The 24,929-nt window shown below is 40.0% G+C and overlaps 2 protein-coding genes across 7 annotated transcripts in view; both read right to left on the minus strand.

The window, feature by feature from the left end:
- The window catches only part of GCNA (germ cell nuclear acidic peptidase), a 28,214-nt gene extending 15,101 nt beyond the window's left edge, over positions 1-13,113 (minus strand). Inside the window, exons 1-2 of one of the 5 annotated variants that reach the window (XM_037512269.2) lie at positions 11,453-13,113; positions 9,477-9,531 (exon numbers count right to left, since the gene is read on the minus strand). In XM_037512269.2, coding sequence (XP_037368166.1) covers positions 9,477-9,523 — 47 coding nt within the window. In that variant the 5' untranslated portion in view covers positions 9,524-9,531; positions 11,453-13,113. Of the gene's footprint in view, positions 1-360; positions 728-3,227; positions 4,243-9,476; positions 9,532-10,444; positions 10,573-11,274; positions 11,385-11,452 lie in introns of those variants that run through there. The other 4 variants (XM_037512268.2, XM_037512270.2, XM_037512271.2 and 1 more) reach the window with 4 other exon arrangements.
- Positions 13,114-13,146: 33 nt separating this feature from the next.
- OGT (O-linked N-acetylglucosamine (GlcNAc) transferase) overlaps positions 13,147-24,929 on the minus strand; it is a 44,688-nt gene continuing 32,905 nt past the window's right edge. For both annotated transcript variants that reach the window (XM_037512266.2, XM_037512265.2), the window contains exons 19-22: positions 21,279-21,431; positions 18,909-19,161; positions 18,539-18,662; positions 13,147-15,451 (exon numbers count right to left, since the gene is read on the minus strand). In XM_037512266.2, coding sequence (XP_037368163.1) covers positions 15,277-15,451; positions 18,539-18,662; positions 18,909-19,161; positions 21,279-21,431 — 705 coding nt within the window. In that variant the 3' untranslated portion in view covers positions 13,147-15,276. The remainder of the gene's footprint in view (positions 15,452-18,538; positions 18,663-18,908; positions 19,162-21,278; positions 21,432-24,929) is intronic.

Raw genomic sequence — 24,929 nt, forward strand, 5'->3', positions numbered from 1 at the left:
ACCAAATGTCAAAAATCTCAAATAAAGAGAACCACCACCGATCAGAATTTCTGAAATGCAAAAAGGTTTCAAGGGCTTTAAGTGCATAAGAAATTAAGATCAAAATAACCAGAGGTGAGGAAAAGTTAGCGGCAACCAGAGACTCAGTCTTTAGTGCGGAATCAAAGAGGGAAGTTGTTAGTTGAGAACTATTTTCAGTCAAGTGATTTATTTCTATTGAAAGATATGAAAGTGAACCCTGAGAAAGAGGTCCTAGGGGAAAGGGCTGGAGGATGAAGGGGTTGCAGCTAAAAATTGAAAGGGCAAAAGAGCAAATAGGACATCTTCAGGGGCTTTGCTGCTTGAAGAGGGCCCACTTACTGGAATCGCTAATCAGGTAAATGGCCAAATGTTGAAGTCCATTTCTTGGGAAGAAAACAAAGGGTGATTTCAAAGTTGCAACTGCTCCCAGCAGTGAACCACGATGTGGAGGCCTCTGCTTCTCCATCTCTGCCTGAGGCACCAGGGTTCATTCTTCCCTGCGCTGTGGCAGGCTGCTTGGCCAGTGGTTAAAGCTGCCCAAGGGGACACCAAAGGACTTTCTGGTTCAGGATCCTTCAGCTCACCAGGTAACAACCAGATGGATCGCCTATGACCAGCCATTCATGACAGATATCCAGAATCCAGTTCAGAGAAGTCACACTGCAAATGCACCACTTCAATGCTGGAGCCGGGCTACACTCTAGAACTTGATCATGATCATAGGTAATGTTATCCTTAGTCATACAGTTCAGAGGATACCACAAAAGTGGACATGTAAGAGCAATGAGGCTTTATATGTATTTATAAGATTTTATATAAAAAAATTAGTCTTTACCACTTCTTGAGGACTTTTATTTTAGCTTTGGGATTGACTGATTAGGTATACTTTTTCAGTCTTTCAAGACACCTGGTAGTTCAACCCATTGATTAAATTTCCTACTTATCAATCACTGTACACAAGACTTCATCAGCAATAGGCTTCAAAGTAGGTTTTGGGGCCTCCCTGCTGGCACAAGAGGTTAAGAGGCAAGCTATGAGGCTGTCCACAGCCACTGCAGCACGAGTTCGATCCCAGGCTGGCCAGGGAGCTACCAAGGCCAGCCATGCAGCGGCAGACCTCTCCTGACTCGCCCACGGCTCCCCTCAACAGTGTATTTCAGTCAATCTGCCTGTACTGTTTCCCACTCTGTCTCTGGTGGATCCACTTACCCCGCCACACCTCTGGCCTGTGCCCCACCTATTGCATGCATAAATAAATGAATCTTTAAAAAAAAAAGAAAAAAAAATTTTAAAGTAGGTTTTGTTTGTTGGTTTGATGTGTAATCCAGAAAGAAAACTCTTGCTGAATATAAGGTTTCATAGATACGGGTCAAAATTTTGACTTTGGTGATCTTGAAAACTATTATCAATAAATAGCATTATATACAAACTAAAAAGTGATTCATATTTCATCAATCTTCTAATATACTTTTGTATTACACACATTTTTTAAGAGATCAAAAAGGAGGCAAAAATGAGACTGGAATGAGTCTGGAAACATGACACAAAAAGTTAGATGATGAGAGCCCCACTCTAATCATTCCTAGACAAAATAGTGAATTCCAGGTTAGATAATAACCAACAGGAGAAGTTGTTCAAAGAAAGAACTAAGGAAGAAACAGATGGTCAAAAAGGACGCAGATTGTCAAATACCTTTTCCAAGTAAAATTCACCACCAGGAATACAAGGCCATAGCAAGTGTTTTAAGGTTCATGTCACTGTTATTAGAAATTATATGCACCTAGGAAAAAGCAGTTTGCTTAACCAGAACCCTATCAAAAAAGGACTAAGAAATCACATTAGTAAACTGGTGAAGCCTCTGAAAAACAGTATGGCAGTTCCTCAAAAAATTAAAATAGAACTACCATGTGATTCAACAATACCACTTCTGGGTATTTACCCAAAGAATGTGAAAACACTAATTCAAAAAGGCATATGCAGGGCCTCCTCCTTGATGGCCTAGGGATTAAGTCTCAGCACTATCACCGCTACAACCTGAATTCAATCCCCAGCCAGGGAGGTGATCCACATGGTACAAGAGACCTCTCCTGTCTCACCTGCTGCTCCCCTCAGCAGTGTATTTCAGTCAGTCCTCCTGTTCTGCTCCCCATTTTGTCTCTGGTGAATCCTCTCACCTCTGCACCTTTGGCCTATACCCCAGTTCTTCTACACAAATGCGCGTGCGTGCGTGCGCGCACGCGCGCGCACACACACACACACACACACACACACACACACACACACACGGCATATGCAGCCCAAGTTCATTTTAGCACTAGTCACAATAGCCAAGATATGTAAAAAACCCAAATGCCTGAGGACAGATGAATGGACAGATGTGGTCTAAAGCAGTGGTGGAACACTATTCAACTATAAAAAAGACGAAATCTTGCCATTTGTGGCAACACATGAAACTTGAAGGGATTATGCTAAGTGAAATAAGTAAAAAGGAGAAGGGAAAATAGAATATAATCTCACTAATTTGTGGAACATAAAGGGAAAAAACTGTCAAACAAAACAAAACCAAAACAAGCCTTTAGACTCTGACAACAGAATGGAAGTTACCAGAGGGAGGAAGGAATAGGCAGAAAGGGCTTACTGGCTGGCAGTGGATAATAACTGGACATTTGGTAGTGGCATGATACATATAGTTACTGAGATGAGAAACTGTTCACCTGCAACCTATAGCATTGTAAACTAATGTTATCTTAATAAAAAGGGGGAAAAGTCACATTAGAAGGCTTTGAACAGCAAACAAAAATGCTCTAAAACTTTTTTTAAAGATTTATGCATACAAGAGCTGGGGTACAGGTCAGAGGTGCGGGGGGGGGGGAGGATTCACCAGAGACACAGTGGGAAGAACAGGTAGACTGACTGAAATACACTGCTGAGGGGAGCAGCAGGTGAGTCAGGAGAGGTCTGCTGTGCCATGTGGGCCCGTTCCCTGGCTGGGGATCAAACTCATACTGCAGTGGCTGCAGACAGCTTCATAGTGCTGCAACTTAACCCCTTGCACCACCAGGGAGGCCCCCCTTCAAAAACATTTTAAAGGATCCAAAGATCTCCCCTTTAAAACCGGGGTCATAAACCTTCACAATTGTGCATAGACATTTTTATGATTATAGAAGATCTAGAAGAACCAACACAAAATAATTAATAGTTATTACCTCACAAGCATAGGAAGATGTGTGTGTGTGAGGGTGGACTTTCACTTTTTACTTTCCATGTTTCCATGCCATTTGATTATTTTTACCACAGGTCCCTATTCCTGTTGCAAATCTGAAAACTCAACAAATATGTTATTACTAAATATGATGAGTACATCTGTGTTTCATTCATTCATTGATTTAACCTTAAGCATCTACAATAGCCAGCCCAAGCCCTTGCATTATGTATTCCAGTAGCCTGCAAACTGCCAGAAGCCTGTTCACTGTTAATGACCTTGTCTCATAAGTCACTGGGAAAACAGAAGTGATTGGAAAGGAACTCCCTCCTCTTCCCATCAATAAATCTATTTATCTCTAACTATAACCGACTCTCCTTAATTATGAAGCAGTATTCCTACCACGATCACATCACCTTCTAGCCTTCTCAAGGACTTTGTTCCTGCAGTTTTCCATTCTGTGCTGTATTACTGATCCCTCTCTCCTGGATGATTCATTCTACTATCTCTAGAACCCATGCCCCCAAATTCATATTTCTAGCTTTGAACTCTGTCAATGCGATCTTGGACATTTACTATTTAAAATGTAACATGACCAACAGAATTTTTTATTTCCTCCCTCAGTTCTGTTCCTGTATTAATACTTACCCATGTCCCTCAATGGCACCACCATCTATCCAGGAAGGTTAACCAAAAACATAGAGGAGTCATCCTTGATTTCTGTCTTTCCTTCACATCCTACATCCAGTCCATCAGCAAGACCTGTTGGTTCTGAGCAGGTGTGACCGTGGCAGCCCAGGGCCTGCACAGGCTTCACCACCAGCAGCCTTCCTAGCCCGACCTGGCCCTGCAGACCTCAGGGCTGGCTACTACCCCCAGACTCACCCAGCAGACCAGCAGACCCCTAGAACACACCCGCTGCCCTCAGGCCCAAACCACAGATCCCACGATTCCCAGTTGCCCTCAGGTTCACTGAGACCCGGGCAGGACTCCCAGGTGGACAGCAAGTCCCCTAAGCCCAGGTTGTGACCCCCCCAGATTCCCTGACCCCCGATTGGGACCCTCAAGCTGGACTGCAGGTCCTGAGCCCTGGCTACAAACCCCCAGGTCCGAGAGCCCTCGCTGTGACTCTCTGACTCACGTCAGTGACCCCAGGGACCCAGATGAGATCCCTAGGTTAACCCCAAAGACCCACTTTCCGGGCCTCCCCGGTGGCGCAGCGGTTGAGCGCTGGGTTACGAAGCTGCCCGCAGCCTCTGCAGCGCCGGTTCGATCCCCGGCTGCTCCCAGGCCACCAGAGGAGGGTCCCACATGGCGCGCAGACCTCTCCTGCTACCCGCTGCTCCCCTCAGCAGTGTCCTTCGGTCCTTCTGCCTGCTCTGCTCCCCGCTCTGGCTCTGGTGGATTCTCTCACCTTCCCGCGCTTCTGACTGTACCCAGTACTTGTGTAAACAAATAAATAAATAAATAAATCTTTAAAAAAAAAAAAAAAAAAAAAAAAGACCCACTTTCCCCACCAGCAGGGGAGGCAACAACCACCCCCCCCTCCTTCGGAGAAGCATCAATTTGGGGCCAGGATCAGTCACCTGTTCTGAAGTGTGACCCAACCCCCAACACTCACCCGACACCCCTCCCAGCCACCAAACTCTGGCCCAGGAGGCCCCAGGTCTCCCTTGTCTGCCTGCTGGGCTGCCCAAGCACCCTGGGGCAAAAAAAAAAAAAAAAAAAAAACAAACAAACAAACAAACAAAAAACCTGTTGGCTCTCTCTCTAAAGTATACTTCATTTAATCTAAGATATTGTATGCATTTCTAAGAAAGAAAAAAACACTACCAAATGCCATGCCATCAGACATGTGACATCCCAATTTCAGAAATGTTAAAATGTGAAAAAAAAGTATCAGAATTGACAGACCACAATATATATCCTATATTCATCCAAATCTCTCCAACTCTATTAACACTTGATGCTAAGCCACCATTGATCGCTTCTCACCTAGACTTCTGTAAGTTGAGTTCTTGGGCCACAGTTGTAAAAGAACCATTTATCTCACAGAACATTGTGAAAATTAAATGTCTGCCCTCCTTGAAGATTGTGTACTTCTCCCCCATCACAGCATTTATCACACTATACTGTAATTGTCTGTTCACAAGTTCCTGTCTTCCACCCCAGATGGCAAGCTATGCAGGGATTTGGAAGTATATCTGTTTCACACCATCTACTACAAAATTAGCACTCAATAAACATTTGTTGAATCGATGAGTAAATACCAAAAATGGTTCCTAAGGACCATTTTTATTATTTTCCAGCCCCCTCCACACCACCACAGAACCTTGGTTTTAAAAGAGTTCTGCCTACCAGATCTCACTTTTCCAATTTAAAAATCTAATTGTACATATATGCCCATCAATGTGAAGGACTGAAGTACACAGGCCAAAGTTAAAAAAAAAAACCTGACAATAGTGTCCACAATAATGAATATACAATGACCAGTGGAACACCAGGCCCCAACTCATAGCTGGGGTGGGTAAAGAGACTGCTGGTCATTGTCCAGGCTCCAGGAGGATCTCCAACTGTTATAGGACAGGAAGCTGCCCCTCTCCCTGTCCTATAACACAACCAGATGTCCAGGATCTGGTCTTTGCATCTGGAGCTTCAGGAATGCAAGTTTCTCAATTCTTCAACTGCTAGAGGAGTAACTCCTGTTAACCAAATTTGTTAAGAGGCTGGCTAACAAACCAGAGTGCCTATTTACCTCTAAGGAGAATAAATACCTTGGGCACTCCCGATTTGGGGCCAAGAACCTGGAGAAAGTTCTGGAGAAAGCTACAATTTTGCCTTGTACATGTTTTATCACACACACATTTAATTTTTTAAGTTAGTTTAAGGGATTATGCTAAGTGAAATCAGTCAGAAGAAATAAGATATATATCACACAGTTTCACTTATACGTGGAATATAGAAAAACCAAAGGGTCACACGTTTTTTAACTGAAAAATTTAAAAAATGCACAACAAGCAACTTTGTGCATTTAATTACTTTCATAAATTGAATGTTCCTAGGATTGATCCCCGAAAGTTAAATTACTAATCAAAACTATGACCAATTTTATGGCACTTGGTACTTCTACTCACTATTAAGATTAAATATTCTGATTTTGCTAATTTCACAGGTAAATATTTTTAAATTTGCATTTCTTTTCAATACTTGTAAAGATGTGTATTTTCCAATGTTTGTTTTCTGCATTCTTTTGCTATTCCCCTATTTTTTTAATGTATATTGATTTTTTATATTTTTTTACATCATTGTTCATTTTTTTTTAAAAGATTTATTTATTTATTTATTTGTTTATTTATTTATACAAGCACTGGGTACAGTCAGAAGCGTGGTAGGGTGAAAGAATTCACCAGAGCCAGAGCGGGGAGCAGAGCAGGCAGAAGGACCGAAGTACACTGCTGAGGGGAGCAGAGGGCGGCAGGAGAGGTCTGCGTGCCATGCGGGACCCTCCTCCGGTGGCAGGGGAGCAGCCGGGGATCGAACCAGTAGCCGCTGCGGGCAGCTTTGCAACCCAGCGCTCAATTACTGAGCCACCGGGGAGGCCCCCATTGTTCATTTTTAAACAATGTTTGCTTACCCCCCCCACCCTCAGGTGTAGTCCCCATAGTTTCCTTCACCAATGCACCTGTGCACTATCACCTCAGTCCCCTGTGCTCCTCCCTCCCTCCCTCCAATCCCTCTCCCTCCTCCTCCCCTGCAGTATGTCTCTGATTTATAATTGTCCGTTTTTGCTTTGTTGTGTTTTGCAATGATATTTTTTTACACTGATGTCTTTTTTGGTTCCCCTATATTCCTGCTATGCTATTCCCCTATTTTAATGACCATCATGAAGCAGTATTTACCAAGAAATTTTGTGACTGATAAAAAAACACTGAAAAGAGGTGCAAGGAAGTGGAACACTTTGTCCTTGTTCTTCCAACAATCCCACTCTCCAGAGATAAACAATGCAGTTCATTGTTCTAGAAAGTTCTTAAGCATAAGCACATATCAGCCCAAGTAAACTGCAGACACCTTTTTTTCCCCAAATAGTATGATTTATATGAACTGTCCTGCAGTTTGAAGTTTTTTGCTTTATTTTTCTCAGTAGTCTTTCCACTGCCATCATATACAGCTGTTACCACATTTTTTGGATGAACCATAATTTATTCAACTATACCTTTAAGACATTTACGCTCCACTCAAATTTATTCTATTACAAACAATTCTTCAATGAACACCCTTGCAGATATTTCTCTGTGACTAGTAATTGAGTCATACATTCTCCCACAAAACTGGACAAAGACAAAGCATCCTGCATGTATATATATATGATTAAAGGAACATGAATTACAGGGAGAAGGGACATACATAGAAGGGGGAAAGAAAGGAGTCAAGAGAAAAGGGTAGATTTAATAAAGAGCAAATAGGATAGGACCTCATTTATGTACTTACGTACATGTATACAGAAATTATATAAATTTGTTTGAAAAGTGATATTGCCAGATTGCCCTCCAAAAATGTTACACCAATTTATAATTTCCACCATGACTGTATGAAATTGCCTGTCTCCCTAAAAATTTGACGACTCTGAGTATTATCATTTTTTAAAATCTTTGCCAATCTCATATATGGAAAATAGTATCACTTAAAATTTTTCAATTAAAATTAATTAAGTTAATAAGTTTCAATGTTTATGGGTTATTTGTATTTTTTTTCCCTGAGTACTACCTTCTAATATTTTTTGCCCATTTTCTATTTACTTATCAATCTTTTTTGATTTTTTATTTGTAATCACTTTGTAGATTAAGGAAAACAGGTCTTTATTAATGTAATTTTTCACTTATTATTTGTCATGTATATGCCTTTGCTTGACAGCAAACTTAGAAAGACCTCTACTCCAAAATTATTTGAAACAAAACCCATCTGTTTTCTAACATCTTTAAAAGTATCATTTTTTAAACATTTAAATATTTTATCCATACATAATTTATTTTGGTATAAGGAGTGGATAAAAATTCTATTCTTATTTTTCGCAAGTCAGTTATCTTTTTTAAAGATTTATTTATGCATACAAGAACTGGGGTACAGGTCAGAGGTGTGGGGGGTGAGAGGATTCATCAGAGATAGAGTAGGGAACAGAACAGGCAGACTGACTGAAATAACACTGCTGAGGGGAGCAGTGGGCGAGTCAGGAGAGGTCTGCTGTGCCATATGGTTAGCTCCCTGGCCAGGGATTGAACTCATTCTGCAGTAGCTGTGGATAGCTTCATAGGTTGTGTCTTAACCCCTTGCGTGGCCAGGGAGGCCTATAGTCAGTTATCTTACTTATGTTATCTTCCGTATTAATTTGAAATGTCACTGTTTTACCATGAACTAAATTTTCATATGTATTTGGATCTATTCCAGACTTTCTGTTCTATGGTTTATACCTTCTCCCACATCATACACCTACACTCTTATATGTGAAAAAGGCAAAGAGGGCAGCATCCAGGACAGAGAAAAGGTGGAGGAAATAAGGTCTCTAAAAACACTTCCTGCTGGGCCACCCTAGTGGCACAAGGGGTTAAGTCTCAGCACTATGAAGCAATCCCCAGCCACTGCACCAAGAGTTCAATCCTCAGCCAGGGAGCTGACCCACATGGTGCAGGAGACCTCTCCTGTCTCGCCCTCTGCTCACCTCAGCAGTGTATTTCAGTAGGACTGCCTGTTCTGCTCCCCGCTCTGTTCTCTGGTGAATCCTCTCACCCCCTGAACGTCTGGCCTATATCCCAGCTCTGGTTTGCATAAATAAATTAAAAAAAAAAAAAAAACAAAAAACACCTTTTAAAAAAAGGTGTTTTAAAAAAACAAAAAACACCTCCTGCTATCAAGAAAAATACATCACCTGTGTACCTTTAGAGGGCAGCACTATCAACAATGGGGTGGAAATTACAAAAGGACAGGTTTGAAGTTGATAGAAATTACACATATTCAACAGTGTGTCTGTTGCTTCATGGAGTTTTGTGTTCCTGGTCATAACAGAGATAGTATAGAGGACTCATGCATTTGGTTTGGAGGCTGGACTCCTGTATCTAAGATTCCTTTTTATAATTCTCATTTTATGACTAACCATGTTATATACTGAGAAGTATCTAAAAGTAAGCATCTATTTTTGGAAAAAGTTATTTAGCCAAGAGTAGGACTAAACTAAGAGAAAACAGAATTTTTCAAATCTCACCAATTCTCATCCTGGACCTTCAATTGGCCAACGTCCTTTTTGTACATGTCTGCATCTATAGTAAGGACAAAGGTGCACATTTTTAAGAAAACCAGAAGTTATAATCTATTAGACATTTCTACATTCTGTATTTATCTTTGAGCAGCTTCTTCAACCTAATTTAAAGCCAAAACGTTGTTCTGTGGAGTATTTAAATTCGTTTGTTGCAGACTTTTCCTGGCTAGAGAAAACTGGAAACAAGGAATACCACACCCCCTCCCACCTAGTCCCAAGGTTCTCCCCAGATCAACCAGAAAGCCCAAAGCACAATGTGGCCCCTGACCTGAAGTTATGACAGCCTCCACACATTTCGATGTGCAAGGAGGACAATCATTAATTAGGCCCCAGATAAACATCCCCCCCTCCACTGTAAGGCATTTCCCCCACACATTTTTGTCCCTAAACGGATTCCCACATCTGCACTGGCCCTCTACTCTCCCCACTCTTTCACTTCACCTCCTCCCACCTCCTCCCCTGCATAATCTTCTGCTTATCAGGTGTGGACTTTTCAGTCTCCCCCTCTCTACGTGCTCCCAGCCAATCTTATACAAGTAAGGCCACCACAACTCCCACACACCTGCACCCCTAACTGGTCCTACACAAAGCAGGCTGCAGAGCCACCAACAGCTTCCCCTCTATTCTTTCTCCTCTTCCCCTCTGCCTTTTGATCTAGGCAATCTTGTACCAGTGAGCAAGTCTAGGCCCCTCCCCCCCAACTCCAGGTCTTATACCAGTAGGCCTAGGCGCTTCTCCCTACTTCAGCCCCCACAGAATTACACCAACACACACTTCCCTCCTTACTCCACCTCCCACCTCCGGGAGGCGCTACACTTTCAGACCTAGGCCCATTGCCCCCTACTCTACCTCCCACCTCCAGGAGGTGCTACACTTTCAGACCTAGGCCCATTGTCCCCTATTTCACCTCCTACCTCCAGGAGGCGCTACACCTTCAGACCTAGGTCCATTGCCGCCTACTGCACCTCCCACCTCCAGGAGGCGCTACACTTTCAGACTTAGGCCCCTGCCCATACTCCACCTCCCGAGAGCCTTACTTTCAGACCTATGCCCCTCCCCCTTTATTCCCGCCCTCAGTCAGTCTTGCACCAATCAGACCTCAGGCACTACACTCAAGCCCCACCCTTCCCCACTTGGCGCCTCTCCGTCCTAGGAGTGTTACACTTTCAGCTCTAAGGCACTCCCCGCCCCCCAGTCAGTCAGACCTTGACTCTTCTCATCCCCACCCCCATACTTACCTCTCACTCCCAACCTCAGGCATTGATCTGATCCCCACAACACACACACACCCCTATCAGACTTCTACCTACTCTCCCACCCCTTTCCCTGACTTCACCCAGCCTGCTACCTCTCAGGCATAAACCACCCTCCCCAGTCCAACCTGATTTGCCGGCCATTTTCTGCTGGGCATAACACCCACCCCCACCCCACCACCACAAACCACCTCAGGCTTCCATTTCATTCCCTCATCCCCTTCCCCCCACCCCACTCCGCACACCATCTTTGCTTTACTACAAAAAATACACATATCCATATTCCAAAAGCCTTGTTTTGTTTTGTTTTGTATTTTTTTGTGGAAACTGGCAAAATATTTTACCAGAATCTCAATCCCAAGGTTCGTGGCAATCAGTGTCCAAGGCATGTGGTGATCCTAATTTTAATCAAATCTGCTCAACTAGAGTGAGTTTCAAGATCGTCCCCGCTTCCGTACCCACCGCCTCCAGCCCCGCAGCCAGTCACCTACCTGCTCCGGCAGCCTCCGGCGTGGGGGACTACCGCTCACGGACGACCGCAAATGCGTGAGGTCCCGAGCAACTATGAGGGATGACGCCAGGCGTGGCGCTTTTATAGAGCCCGCGCTAGGGAGGCGGGGGGCGGGGGGGGGTAGAGTGGTAGGAACTGACGTGTTCCCCAGCACCCACCTATCACAGTGTGGTCACCAGGCAAATTTGAACTTCGCGGCTTTGAACTCTGACTTGGCGCCCAGCCTCAGTGCTTCCGGAAAGACGTTCACCACTTCCACTGGGGGTCGCTTCTCTGTCCCAAGCGCACCACTTCATGAAGAGCTCCATTTCTATAGTTAAGGATGCTGAAACTCATTTTGGGTGACGGGAAAACTGACCTGGATCCTCCTGAACAAAATTTTATCCTTGTGAGGATTTGTATAAGCCAGCCCGGTTCCTTGCTTCAACAGTCCAAACCCCTAACTCTTAAGTCTGTTCGGCGGCCCTCCAAACGAATACGAGCTAGGCGGAGAGGAGAGGGACAGAGGAGTGGCGCCATGGAAGGCCACCTAAACCCCTAGATAAGAGCAAGGCAGCAATCCAACAGCGCCTGGCAACACAACTATGACGTTTGCTTCCAGAATCCTCCGAACCTTGGCGATAGAGAGGTTGGTTACTCAAAGCTTTTTGGCACTTGTTCCAGGCTCAAGAAAAACAAACAGAGGAAACAAATGCTTTCTAGATTGTGCCCATTTCTTCCAGCCTTGTTTTTCACAATTTAAGCATTTGGCCAAGAGAGTAAAAATTAAAAGTTCCTGCATGTAAAGATATTGATAGTTTATTTTATCCTAGGCACTGTTCCAAGCACCATGGAATAATTCTTGAGGCACTTTTAAAAAGGCTATGTTAGCACTGAGCTAAAAAGTGGCAGTGCTGGGATTCAATTTCCTGCAGAACTAGCTCTAAAACCTAAACACTTAAAACACTGTCTACATATATAAAGGGGCTTCATAGGGAATTATGTAAATGAAGCTACCATCATAACCCCATCTCTATGACAAACTTGCAAATTTACCTCTGTAAGACTGATAAAAAATGGGATTATGGAACTGCCTCAGAAGTTTAGGCAAAGAACTTGTTAGCTGTAGTTAAGAGGGATGTACTTGAAAAAGTGGACTTGGACTGAATCAAATTCTAAAGTTACACAAATTTATTCAAGGTGCACAAGCAACTCTTTTATACCAAAGGCAGGTGCTGAAGTAGACTAGAAATAACTGAAGCAGATCCCTCATGAGAGGATGGAGGTAGTAGTCTAGTAGACGCCTTCCTTATCTCCCTCATCACCTTTTAATAAACACTAATGCACATTAGCACTATGAGGGTCACAACATATATAAGTTGGGAAAGTAAACTTGCAAAATTTTATTGAAAAAAAAATTTCTCATTTACATGCTGAGAAAACTGGCAACCAAACAGCCTGTTCTGGTTCCTAATACACTGATATTCTCCTCCCTCAGACCTGTGGCTGAATTCAGCCACCATAGGGGTTAGTAAGGAAAGCAGTTTACCCACCAAGAGCCATGAATAGTTCACAAAAACAATGAGACTACAAGGGGAAATGAAGCCAGAGTGGTCACAGGAAAAGAATGAGTATAAATAGGTGTGCCAGGAGTCACCATCTTGGTCTTTGTCTTAATGGAGTATATGCAACCCCAGCCCTCCACTAATGCTGAGAAAACAGAATAATTCTTAATATCACAGCTGCACTAGGGAAATCTGGTCCTTTTGTTGTCCGAAGCTGTTCAAATATAGGTGTCATCATTGGATGACCCGATTATTATTTTGTCCAATACTCAATATAACAGAACACAACATACATCCATCGTATTATGGGCAAATCATTCATTTATTGTTTAAAGATCGCAAGACAACATCTGGATTTCTGTAGCACAATTTAAATGTTTTACTTTTTTGATAAGCAGAGCATAATAGAAAAAACAATTAGTTTCCAGTAATCTATATCTCTATTCAGAATTAACTTCCACAGACATGTTACCTGGAAACAAAAGCCTATTACAATAAGCAAAGCTTCAACCAGAGCAGCTAACTTTTTCGTGCCAGGAAAAAGTTCATCCCTATAGGAGGAATGATGTGCTATGTAAAAGAGGCTGTAAGATCATAGCCTTGAGGGCATCAGAAGTATATTCTCCTATTCCACATTAAGTAGTTTGGTGAATTTCAAACATCAGTTTATCTGCAACCATGCTGGCAACCTTTACCTGATATTTCAATTGAGTAAAAAATAAATTAAGAAATCCCTACACTGATGTTTCTTGATTTACATTGTTAAAAAGGAACACAGTTCATTAATATGTAATTCTGGCTAAGAATTACAATTGAGACTCCTTGCTCAGATTTTGGTTAACAATAAGAATCTTTCAGAAATTCAAGTTCTTATTAATCAATAATTTGTCAGCTAGGATACATTCAGGCATCAGCTGCAACTACATAATAGGTGCACCGTCTCAGCACTTTGGAAAGACATATTCTAGAACACTACTAGCAGACAAAAAATTATCTGTTATTGGATAGCATAAGTGCAGTACAGCAAGACAAAACATATATTCATATGTTGGCTTGTTTAAGCCTCAAGCCCTCGATCCTTTGCTGAAATTCAATAATTATATTCCTATGCTTTTTAATACCAAGAACTGAAGCTCCAAGAGGGCTAGAGTCTAATTTGTACTCCAAACCAAATAGCAGTGCAGTTCACTACTACTGAGGCTGAATCCATATAGACTTCAAGACCAAGTTCAGAAGACAGTTATCATATAATACCCTAGAAGGTCTGAAAAATAATTACTCACACACACACAAACACACACACACATATATCTGATCCTTCACAGCTTTTGTTTTACCTAAACATGTTTTTTGATGAAACCTATTTAACATTGTGGAGATAACTGTGACTTACTGATCAAATATTTGAATACTTATACTTACCTGGGATTTCATTTCTGCTGAAAGAAATAGGAAGATCAAAACTCACTTAAAAAAAAACAAACTTTAGAAAGGAAGGTAAAAATCTTATCACACTCATTTTTGGAAGCAGCATAAAAGGGGCAGTCGAAGGTAAAACACTGGTGAAATAGGGAAAAACTAGGCAAAACAAATCTATAATTATGATCAACAATACTACAACTGTGCCCCTCATAATTAATAATCACTCCTAAGAATTTCCATTTGGCACTAGATGATGTGTTTAAGAGAAACACTCTGGGATGTTTTCATTCAGACTAGGTTTTGTTAAGCTGAGTCACAAGGAGAAACTTCAGTGGGGAAAGAGGGAGAAAAGGAAATGGGAAATGGACCAGAAAAAATTTTTGAGTCATCATCTAAACCAACAAAGCACTGATAGCTCCAAACATTAGGTCAGACACTAAAATGACTGATATAGGCTCAAGTGGTTTATAAAACCTATAAAAAGACTACACCAGCAAAGTCCCCATTAATCTGTAGAGTTCAAAAACTAAAACAAGGAGCAACATTTTAGCTTAAAACCTTATCTCAAGATAATCATAATACACTTCACATGAATAAAAAACCTGAAACCAAATATTTTTAAAAAGCTCCAATACCCAAAATATAAAGAAAACAAAATTAATCCAGAAGACTTAATCAATCCATGGAACCACAAAATGGCTAGACAATCTTTATCTCCCCTCCACACTAACCATCCCATAGAAAACCAAGGGAATCAAACCTTCCAGACCTATTCACCACTTGGTTGCTGCAAAATTCTATGAAGATTCCTTGTGGAACAGCAATTTCCCATCTCATGTGTCTCTCCCTATCATGCAGGACGCAAGTCTGGCTGTGCTATTCTATGATCATTTTTTGTGACCCATCTGCAACATGATACTGTACAGATAAGCAAAAAGTATGTTATCTAGTTCCTTTTCCCCCAGAATGTTGAGGCTCAGGTATGGGGGTAATTTTCCTGTGCATATTCCATTTATTTAGGCCGACTCAGTGACTTCAACAGGCTTAATCATGTGATCAGGTTTGTTGCCAGCTGCATAATGCTCCCACATCTGTAGATATAGCCGCTCTAGTTCCATTGTGTATTGTTTGGTGTTGAACAGAGGGCTAGATATTCTCTGCTTCCAGACTTTGCCACGAATTTTCTTCAGACTAATAAAAAAAAAAAAAACAAGTTTACAAATCAGAACAGAAACTCAGAACTAGGCCCCATAAATATCTAGTCACCTTTGTGATAAAATACATGACCAAGCTTCACACTACTTCATTTTCTGATTGGCCCCTGTTATCTCAATGCTGAGAAAGTAAAAGAATCAATGCTAACATTATGCTAGCACTCATAATCAAGATTACCTCCACATTCTATAAAAAATTCTTTACTAAGTAAGCATATTCTAGAGATGTTATGCCTTCTCCAATCCATCTAATTTCTATCTGTAAGATAAAAACAAGAATTGGCAATGATACTGGCTGGAATGTAAACTGCTTACCCTTTTGTTAAGTAATATAGGTATTAAGAACCTAAATGTTCATAGCGCTATCATTAACACTTTTAAACCTATAATATTCAAAAGAAACAAATGCAGACACACATAGTCATGTAAAGATGTTCACTGAAGCGTTCATTTACAATAACTAAAACAAAGAACATTAAGATGAAATATTCCATTTATGAAAATTTTAATAAAATAGGAAAATACTCAAGGGGAAAAGAAATGCAATGTCTACTTTGATAGTCTCCACTTGTATTTAACTGAGTTGTTTATTCAACCTTTTTTTTTTTTAAGTGCTCCTGATATTGCCAAGACTGGTCCTGTTGAGAAACAGAGTAAAAAGCAATCAATGCTTCAGGGAACAGAGGGGGAATGATCTCTCTCTACTCTCCTTCTTAATATATCATTTGTCATGAGATAGACCATTCCAATATGGCAAAAAATTTTAGAACCAGAAGCTGAAGTACTCTTGTGTATTTTTAAAAGCAATTATAAAAAGTTGACTTAATGTTTGTCATGACAGAGCAAGTAAAATGGCTGTGCATATCTGCTGGCCTCAACCCAGCCATGACAATATTACCATCACCAAGGCTCCCCCATATCTCTATTAAAATTATTTACAATATTAACTGTATAATAAAAATATTTCTATTTGTTTTTCTGTATGTCAATAGGAGAATGGTTAAATTGTGGTACATCCCCAAACAATAAAACACTACTCAGCAATAGGGATGAATTATTGATACACAGCAATACGGATGAAACGCAAAACATGCTGAGTGAAAGATGCTGACTATACAGTATACAAATACTGTATGGTTTTATTTGTATATAGTTCCACTAACTTTGGTTTTTTCCCCATTTTTAAATTTATTTATTTGTCTTTTAGTTTACAGGTCTAAAAGACAAAACTAATATATGGTGGGAAAAATATTTAGAACCATGGTTATCTCTGAATGAGAAAAGGCATTAAGGAACTTTCTCCAGCAATGATAATATTCTGTATCTTCTAGGGGTTTGGGTTATAAAGGCATTTCTCAACATTCACTTAATATTTGTGTACTACACTGTTTATCAATTCTGCCTCAAAGGGGCAGAATTAAACTCTAATGTAATCCATTCTGAAAAATTTAAGAAGAGTGCTGTCATCTATAATTTACTTCACAATGTGCCCACCCACCAAAAAATAGATTGTTACATGGATAGAGGAGTAAATAGATGGACAGATATGTGATAAAGGAAGTATAGTAGTATGTTGGTGGTAGAATCTAGGTGGTAGATATAGAAGGTCTATTGAAAATTAAAAATTTTCATAACAAAATGTTGAGAGAAGCATTGCATAAAATCAACTAAGTTCCAAAAGTTAAATAAAACACATTATTTATCATTATATCTGGGATGAGGATGATGGTCATGAATCTTAGTATTAAGATTATGAATACTTAAAGAATCTTAATGATATTCAAGAGAAAAAATTTTTACATAAAAAATGAATGGTTTGGGCCTCCCCAGTGGCGCAGTGGTTGAGCGCTGGGCTGTGAAGCTGCCCGCAGCCTCTGCAGCGCCGGTTCTATCCCCGGCCACTGGCGAGGGTCCCACATGGTGCGCAGACTTCTCCTGCTGTGCCCGCTGCTCCCCTCAGCAGTGTATTTCATCAGTCTGCCTGTTCTGTTCCCCGCTCTAGCGAATTCTCTCACCCTCCCGTGCTTCTGACTGTACCCAGTGCTTGTATAAATAAATAAATAAATCTTAAAAAAACAAAGTAAAAAAGAATGGTTCAACACCTGTTGAATGTTTAGTATGTACCAAGAACTGTTTTAAGTGCTTTACATAGAACGCCTTTTTAAAAAAAAAATCTTCAGATCTGAGCAAGGTAGATACTACCGTTCATTTCCATTTTGCAGATGGAAAAAGGTACATCAGAGACTAACATGCCCAAAGTCGCAAAGCTTGTAGGGAGTGTCTGGATTCAAACCCAGGCAGCCTTATTCAAAGAGGATGCTACTACTTTTAAATTTTAATATGCTATTTCTCAGAAAACCAGGGAAAAACCCCACAATAACCCAGGAAAAATCTCACTTAAGAGATAAGTACTATTTCATTGTATGGATAAAGTGTCACCCCTCCAATTCCTACCCATCTGGGCACACTTAAGCTAGGCTTTATTTTTCCAATGCTACTGTGAATAAAAAGCATTATCAGAGTCACAGCCCCCTTTTTAAGGCGATTAAAACTTTTAAAAAAGGTTGTACCAATTTATTCACCAATGTATTAACAGGCCTCAGTGCTCCCTCATCATTGGGATATTTTAAGTCCTTTATTTTAAAGGCAAATAATGAGTCTGCCTCAGTATTGTTTTAATTTACATTTCTACAACAGACAATGAATTTTTTTCTTGCTAACCATTTGGGATTTTAATAGTTCAGTGAGTTGTCTGGTCATTTCCATGTCTACATTCCAATTAAGGGATTGAAAATGTAAATATTCTTCAGTCCTTATATAGCCAGGCTGATAATATTTTGACATTAGAAACAAAGATATTTTCCTTCCTGCTTGTTTTTTAATTTTCTTGACTTTCTTTTTATTCAGTCATTTACTTTTTATCTAGTAAAACCTACTGAAAATTTAGAAAGTTCTTCCATCCAGAGATAATTCAACTAATTTGCCCACCTTATATTAGCCTTATTTTATGATTCCTTAGTTCCTTCACTTTAGAAATAATTTTTTCATGGAAAAGTTTACTTACTATTCTAGGTCAGTTCCCAGTTTCACAGCTATGTCTTCATATTCTTGTCTATTTTTAGCAATAAGCTCAAGACAACCTAAACAAGTAAGCTGGGAAGCTGCAACTCGAGAAGCAAGAGTCTCTCCTGTAATAAGAAAGATTACAATTGTAATAATTACCCATCTGAGAATGTAAATAGCACATAGTTATTAATGTCCTTTATGCTAAGAATCCTCCACACAATACAGAAGAGAAAAATGGAGCCAAGTGCTCAGACTTGAATCTAAATAATGCTGCTCCCAGTATACACAATTTTACATCTGCAAGTGTCTCCCCCAAGAAAGATTTTTAAAAGAACAAGGAATAACCCAATAATTTACCAGCAACTCACCTGGCATAGTCACCATGGGTGTCCCTGCCCAAAGGACATCCATCCCAGTGGTATGTCCATTACAGAGAGGAGTGTCCAGGCAGACATCAGCCAGCTGGCCTCTCCTCACATGTTCCTCTTTAGGAGCAACAGGTGAGAAAATGATGCGGCTCTGGGGAAGGCCCATGTTTTGTGCATACTGTTGAATGTTAGGTTCTCCTACTGCTGGAAAACGCAATAGCCAGAGCACACTATTGGGAACACGCTTCAGAATCTGAAATAAGGAAAATAAGAATATTGATCAAAAAGCAGATCTCTTACTAATTTCACTACACTGTTTTTTCATAGCCTACTGTGAACTTAAGTCTTTCTTTCACTTAGATAAATCTGATCAACTAAATAATAGGTTCCTCTCTTAGATGTCCCCAAAGAGAGTTCCAAGAAAATGGAGACTGATGTAAGAAAGGACAAAACAAGTAGCTAATGGCAAACTGAGGCAGTTATGTTCTTTGGGAATTGATACTAGCAGTGGTTTTGGTTAATGAGATAGAAATTTTCCAGTTCATATTTTAAATCCCTCACCATGACACACAAAAAAAGTTAGCTGATACTCACCTAACTTTATTTCCCTAATCTAGATAAGGTGTTAAAGATTCTTTTTGTAAAGGACCAGAGAGCAATTATTTTTGGCTTTGCAGCCATATGGACTCTTATAGGTGTTCATTTCTGCCCTTCTCACTAGAATGTAGCCAAAGAAAACAAGTAGGGTAACTATGTATGTGTCAATTAGAGGTTACTCATCAGAAGTATGACTGCAGAATTGAGATTGGATGGGGAAAATGAGATTAACAGAGGGGAAGACTAGATGGGAGTGGGAACAAAGGGTGGAAGGGTCCCAATGGTCTATCTTTGTAAAGATTTATTTTTATTTTATTTACGCATACAAGAACTAGAGTTTAGGCCAGAGGCGGGGGAGGGATTCATCAGAGACACAGTAGGGAACAGAACAGGCAGATGTACTGAAACACACTGCTGAGGGGAGCAGCGGGCGAGACAGGAGAGGTCTGCTGTGCCATGGGGGCTAGCTCCCTGGCCAGGGACGGAACTCATGTTGCAGTGTCTGGCAATAGCTTGATAGTGCTGAGACGTTAACCACTGCGCCACTAGGGAGGCACCCCCCATGGTCTATTTTAAAGGACTATGGGTGCTTTGGTGGTGGGTACAGTGTGTTGACACACATCTGAAGTATGAATCTATTTCCCTAAATCATATAAATGTATTGTAAACCAATCTTACCTCAATTAAAAACCTACAATTCTATTTATAAAAACAGGTAGTGGGGCTGGATTTGGCCCACAAGCCAGGTTGCCAACTCCTGATTTAAATCTTTACGTGCCCAGTATGCCACACAAGTTCACCATTATTTCATCTTAAAACCCACTGAGGAATTTCAGAACTCAGAATATTTCAGATTTTAAATGTATATATATATATTCCATAACACCCTCAGTGGCAACCCACAGTAAACATATTACTATCTCTGCCAGAAGATATAAGAATATTCATACTAAATAAAATAAAAAAACATAAATAGCCTAACTTCAATTCAGTGGTTTTGCTTCCAAATAAATCTGCCACGAACTTAATGAAAAATCTTTTGGTTTTCAGATTTTTCAAACACAGGGAAGTGAAAGGGTAGTTGACCTGTACTCATCTGCTGCTTCTCTTCTACCCTCCCCTCTTTAAATGTAAACACCAAGATAACACACATAGATATTAGTAAGAAAAAAAAAGGCATTATCTCCATTTTTAACTCTATGGATTAAGTGTCAGTTATCAACAGCGAACATGAGCAACTTCACAGGTCCTGCTTATACCAACTAGTCTGATGAACTGAGGTTATGGCATAATATTCACTCCTTTCTAGTTATAACTCTACAATATTGCAATAATGTTAAACATGTACATGAGAGATTTTACTATAGTTTAGATTGTGGGTTGGCAAACTACAGCCTATGAACCAAAGTCTGGCATGTTTCCTGTCTTTGTAAATAAAATTTTAAACTACCACAAATACACTCATTCATTTACATAATATCTGTGGTTTTTTTCCTGCTAGAATGGCAAAGTGGAGTAGATATATCAGAGTACAGAGTGTAAAACCAAAAATCTTTACATTTAACAAAAAGTTTGCTGATCTCTGGTTTGTGAATAAAAAGGTTTGTAAGAAGACATTTGAACATTGGAAGGAAAAATAAAATGGCTGGTAAAAAAAAAAAAAAAACTCTTGAAGAGTAGAAATAAGTGTAACAGCTCCTGCTTGGGGAGAGAGGGAGGCAAACACAAAGATGGCCTGCAACAGACATTAACAGTGAAACTACACGTACTCACATTAGCCCACATCTGCAAAGTAGAAGGGTCAATTTTATATAACTGATTAAAGTTACAGTATACAATGGCATCTTCTGGTAATCCATACTGAGAACGTGTAGTTACAATAATGGTACGGGGAACCTCCTCTCCAGTTGCAGCCTTATTGTTGATCTAGACCAAGAAGAAGAATATGATGATTATATTTAAGGTGAACATAGTACAATTCTTTTTTAATCAATAAAGACCCTTAAAATCCTTAAGATACAAAGTGGTGGATAGAGTTCCACAGATGGTAGCAAAATAAAGACACTAGATTTGTCTCCTCCATATATTTAAAACCAAACTGCAGCAGAACAAAGTTAATAACCTCTGAAAGATAGACTACAGCATACAACACAACAGTCAGTGGAAAGGGTAGGAAAAACTTGAATCAAACTGTGTTTGCAGCTACACCAGGAAAGTACAAGTCACAAAAACTCTACAACCGTTAACTCAGAGGCATATGTCTACATCAAGGACTTTGGACACAAGGCAGTGTGCTAGACAAAGAGGGTGTAGAATTGGAGTCCAGGGCAGAGGGTGCACAATTGAGAACTAGAGGATCAGGGGTGCGGGCTGATGATGACTAGCTTGAACCTAAGGTTTCCAATATAGAGTAGCTGTAGCCTAAACTGGCAGGAAGAGACAGGTCAGATCACTTGTGTCTCCTCCTCACAGAAGAGGCTACTTACAGCCTGAGGCGGTGATATTTTAAACATTGGCCACCCTCCCACCCATGGCCAAAAGTGAGACAACTGAACATTTTCATTAACCAGACCTAAAGTACTCAGACACTAAAAGGAGCCATCATACCCACGGTAAGGCTCTGTGCTGAAAAAGCAAAGAGAACATTGTGAGGTGTGCAAGCTGGTCTCAACTACAATCTATGCCCAGCACTGTATCCAGTGATCCAACATAGTCTAGAGGTTGAGACTAGCCCAAAACTATTTAGGCTGAGGAATTGGAATAAAGGAGGGGAGCAATATGGATCTGGAACCACACAACTCTGGTCCTTGCAACACAGTAGCTTGAGTAACCTGGATATTCACTGGAGGTGACCCTTTGGTAACCTACTGCCCTATTTCCTTTCCACCTACTACCCCTTGATGGTACCAATTCTCCAACTACTGGAGCAGGAGCAAGAGTAGCAGCCTGATAGTTTATTCCCCACTATAACTTATAAAAATAACAATGTAGAGAATGTAGAGACAGAAGAACATAATATAAAAGATGCAGCTGGTGGGAAAAAAAAACAACCAACCCTGAGAAGACTCAATCCAGCATAACTGCAGAATATGCCTGTAGAAGTTTAAGCTAACCTTTACTGAACTTAAAAAAAAATGGGGACCTCACTGGTGGCCTAGGGGTTAAGTCTCAGTACTATCACCTCTATGGTCTAAGTTCAAGTTCCCAGCCAGGGAGCTAACCCACATGGCAAAGCAGACCTCTACTGTCTCACCCGGTGCTCCCCTCAGCAGTACATCTCAGTAGATCTGCCTGTTCAGCTCACCACTCTGTCTCTGGTGAGTTCTCTCACCCCCGCACCTCTGGTCTACATCCCAGTTCTTCTACACAAAAATAAACTAAAATTTAAATAAATGCAACAGAACAGAAAACAATGAAGATCAAGAAAATATGAGACTGGTAGAATTAATGGATCTAAAAAATACTAAAACCAAAATAAATGCAATAGAGGCCCTCAACAGTAGCAAAATGCAAGCAATGAAATTAGCTTAAAAGTACAATGTCGGAATACACAAACAGAACACAAACAGAAAAAAAAAGAATTTTTTAAAAATGAAGAGTACTTTAGGATAACCCAAAAGAAATAACATTGATATCATGGGAATACCAGAAGAGGAGAAAGACAAAGACATTAAAAAATATTTAAAGAAAATTGAAAACCTATGAAAAGAACAGAATACTAAAACCATCAAGAAAAAAGGGGTAATATTCAAGGGAACACCAATAAGACCATCCATGCACTTTTCAGTAGAAACCCTATAGGCAAGAAAATGGCAGGAAATATTTAAAGCATTCAAAGAAAATTTTCCCAGTCTAGAATCCTCTCAATCCTGCAAGATAACATTCAAGACAGAATGAATGAATCCCAAAACATAAAAAGTACAAAGAATTTATTAACACCAAATTCAATTTTGAAAGGTAATAATATATAGAAACAGATATCACATTAAGATTAAGGGTCTAATGAACAAGAAATAACACACAACTATATATGCACCAAATGATGGATGAATATATAAGACAACAGAACTAAAGAGAGATACTGACAACACAATATCCCACTTACAACTATGGACTGGTCAATAAGACAGAATAAATAAGTAAACAGCCTTAAAATGCTGAAGTAACCTCAAAAGACTTACCAGATATCTACAGAACACCCCACCCCACAAACCACTGTACATATATTTTTTTTAAGTGCACATGGAACATTTTCATGAACTGACCGCATGTTGGAACACAAGTCAATTATCAATAAAGCTATGAAAGATGAAATCACACCAAGTACTCTTTCTAACCATAATGCCATAAAATTAGCAATCAACTATTAAAAAAAAGACAGGAAAAATGCACAGCGAATAAAACAACATGCTACTTAAAAGCTATGGGATAAAAGAGGAGATTAAAATACAAATAAATAAATAAATAATCTTTTTAAAAAATGGTGCTTAGGGGTAGGGAGGAAGAGTATAAGGGAATATGGTGATGTACTATTAGTGCTTTGGTGGTGGGAGAACTACAGTGACCACACCTGAAGGGAGAATCATATATTGTACAAAAATTAACAATATAACAAAAAGGTACTACATTTTAAAAATTAAAAAAATAAATATTAACCGGGAGAAAAACTGAAATGGAGTTTTATTCTTAAAAAATATATAAATAAAAACAAAAAGTTCTAGCATTTTTTAAAAATGGTGCTGGGAAAAAAATCAAGGCCACATGTTAAAAAAAAAGATTAAGCTTGGGCCTACCCTGGTGGTGCAGTGGCGGTTGAGCGCTGGGCTGCAAAGCTGCCCACAGCCTCTGCAGCACAGAGTTCTATCCCATGCCGCAAGCAAGGGTCCCACATGGCACAACAAAACTCTCCTGCCACTCCCGCTGCTCCCCTCAGCAGTGTATTTTGTCAGTCTGCCTGTTCTGTTCCCTGCTTGGCTCTGGTGAATTCTCTCACCCTCCCGCGCTTCTGACTGTACCCAGTGCTTATATATGAATAAATAAATAAATAAATAAATAAATAAACAAATAAATAAATAGATAAATAAATAAATAAATCTAAAAAAAAAAAAGATTAAGGTGGACCACTCTCTGACTCCATGCACAAAAATAAATTCCAAATGGATGAAAGCCCTAGATATGACCTGCACCAATAAAATATACAGAAGGAAATATTGGAAATATGTTCCATGACATAAATGATAAAGATGTCTTTATAGATTCAATCCCGATGGCAAGGGAAATAAAAGCAAAAATTAAAAATTGGGGTTACCGAAAATTAAAAAAGACTTTATAAAGCAAGAGAAAATACAGATTGAAAAGACATCCTAAAGCACCTCCCTAGTGGTGCAGGGGTTAAAGACACAGCGCTCTCCAAGGGATTAAGAC

This window comes from Talpa occidentalis, unplaced genomic scaffold, assembly GCF_014898055.3.
Source record: "Talpa occidentalis isolate TD23 unplaced genomic scaffold, MPIMG_talOcc4v2.1 talOcc4.15, whole genome shotgun sequence".
NCBI classification, from domain to species: domain Eukaryota; kingdom Metazoa; phylum Chordata; class Mammalia; order Eulipotyphla; family Talpidae; genus Talpa; species Talpa occidentalis.